Source organism: Fonticula alba, assembly GCF_000388065.1.
Source record: "Fonticula alba strain ATCC 38817 unplaced genomic scaffold supercont2.2, whole genome shotgun sequence".
Classification (NCBI taxonomy): Eukaryota; order Rotosphaerida; family Fonticulaceae; genus Fonticula; species Fonticula alba.
In genome coordinates, this window is record NW_009242972.1 from 3,306,664 (window position 1) to 3,308,750 (window position 2,087).

A 2,087-nucleotide genomic window follows, 5' to 3' on the forward strand; every position below is an offset into this window, starting at 1 on the left:
CCCCCCCGGCCGCACAACCAACTGTGGCCGCCAGCAAAAAAACGAGAAAAGGGAGAAAAAGGGAGAATGCGTCGATTGGGCCTAAAAAATGTGACATAGTTTAAGGGAGGAGGGTGAGGGAGGGTGCTATGCACGCCCAGCATGCGAGGAGCATAGGCCGACGCAGGGGCGGCAAGCACCCACACACTCACCCACACACACGCATGAGCCACTCCGGCCCAGGGGGAGGAAACAAGAACGGAATGCCCGGCATTGCACGTTCTCGCAGGCTCATTTTTGAGGGGGGGGGGGAAGAAGGTCGAAAAGCGGAGAGGAGAGGGAGAGGGGGGGAGGGGGGAGGGGGGAAAGCAGCCTGGAGAGAATAATGCCACCTGCAGGGGGGCACGTATCGGCCTTGACGCGTGTGTCCCCACACGTCCCGGAATCCCGAACGGCGGGAATGGGCCAGAGAGAAAGAAGGAGGAGGGGAGGCTGAAAGGCTCAGGTTTGTGGGACAGAGAAAACCACCAAGTTCCACCCTGGAGGGTCCTGGATCCTGTGTGCTGGCCGCCCGTGCCTCACACACACACACGCACACACGCGGAGTGGGATCGAAGGCCTTGCACGCGCAGCGTGAAAGGAGATCCGCCCAATGGACGTGGCGAGCGCGCGGTCGCTCCTCCCTGCAGGGAGAGAGAGAGTGGAGGAGAGGGGCGGGCGAGAGGAGAAAGGGATGCAGGTGTGGAAGGGGCATGACGACGACAACTGGCACATTCATTCCCGGCAGGGAAGATGGCCTCGCTCCTACTTGCTCGAGGCACATGTACACCGAGAGGGGAAGCAGGGAGAGGGGGAGCAGCACGCGTGGGTGTACGAGAGGAGGTAGGCATACACGACCGGCGACTTGCCCGCTCGTCGAGCCGCTTAGTAAGAGTCCTTGCGGGCCGAGACGGCGACGATGATGGTGAAGATGAGGCCGATGACCTGTGGGAGGAGGAGGGAGGGAGGAGAGCGAGAAAGGCCCAGAGTCAGCACGGTCAGCAGCAGGCGCGGGAGGGGGGAGGAGCATGCAACAGCGCAGCCACCAGGCGACATCTCCCGGGGGCAGAAGGGGGCGCCGGGGCCAGGGAGAAAAAGAAAGGGGGGAGGGACGAACCTGGAAGCCGACGAGGACGAAGCCGGCGATGTAGACGTAGGTGCTGTAGGCAACGAAGGTGTCATACATCTGGTCACCGCAGCCGTTGTCGACCGGGCAGCCGGGCTCGTTGTGCTGGAAGCCGCAGCACTCGAACTGCGCGAAGAGCGGGGCATCAGGGAGGCGGCAAGGGCAAGGGGGGCAAGTGGGATGTCAGGCAGGCGAAACACGTGCAGGGGGGAGGGGAGAAAGCCCATTGGGGAAAGGGAAAGGGCCAGTGGAGGAGGCGGGGGAGGGGGGGGGGACACGCACGGTGTCCTGAATGTAGTCACGAGTCTCCTGGCTGGCCTTGTCCCAACCGTACTCCTCGAGCCACTCCATGGACTGGTCGGAGAAGAAGTAGGCAACAACAGCGACAGCGATCTGGGCGAGGAGGACAAGCAGGCAGAGGGTGAAGTAGAACCAGAGGAGGCCGGCCTTCTTGCGAGAAGCGCCGATGAGACCAACGAGAGACATGAGGAAGACCAGGGAGCCGGTGACAATGATACCGATGCAGATGGAAGAGGGGATACCCAGGCGGTTGGACTCAACCAGGGTGTAGATACCTCCTCCCAGGACACCGAGACCGGCGACGAGGAAGAAGATGTTGATCAGGATCAGCATGGCCCTGGAGAAGCGGCTGCAGCACGACATGGTGGCGGGTGGGGGAGGGGATCTGCGCGGGGGTGATCAACGGTGTTAGGGGGATAAGATGGGCATGAGAGGGGCAGAGAGAGAGAGAGAGGGGGGGGGCGGCGCGGGGGACATACGTGTATCAGTCAACCAAAAAGAGAGAGGGATACAAAAACCGGGTGATCCGGAGCTGGGCTCTGGGAAGCCCAGTGGGGGCTTTTCAATGGCAGCGCCCCGGAGAGGGGCCCTTGCCGGGCTCATGTGTGCGTGTGCCACGGACCCAGCCCTGACTCTTCCCCCC

The 2,087-nt window shown here is 62.8% G+C and overlaps 2 protein-coding genes across 2 annotated transcripts; both read right to left on the reverse strand.

The window, feature by feature from the left end:
- Nucleotides 1-187: 187 nt before the first annotated feature.
- On the reverse strand, nucleotides 188-802 carry H696_01688 (hypothetical protein; the record flags this gene model as incomplete). The annotated part of the gene is made up of 1 exon (XM_009495594.1): nucleotides 188-802. The coding sequence occupies one exon, from the start codon at nucleotides 800-802 to the stop codon at nucleotides 188-190; it is 615 nt and encodes a 204-aa protein (XP_009493869.1).
- Nucleotides 803-903: 101 nt separating this feature from the next.
- Nucleotides 904-1,807, reverse strand: H696_01689 (hypothetical protein; the record flags this gene model as incomplete). The annotated part of the gene is made up of 3 exons (XM_009495595.1): nucleotides 904-963; nucleotides 1,136-1,270; nucleotides 1,427-1,807. 3 exons carry the CDS (start codon nucleotides 1,805-1,807, stop codon nucleotides 904-906), a joined length of 576 nt encoding a protein of 191 aa, XP_009493870.1.
- Between the last annotated feature and the right edge of the window lie 280 nt (nucleotides 1,808-2,087).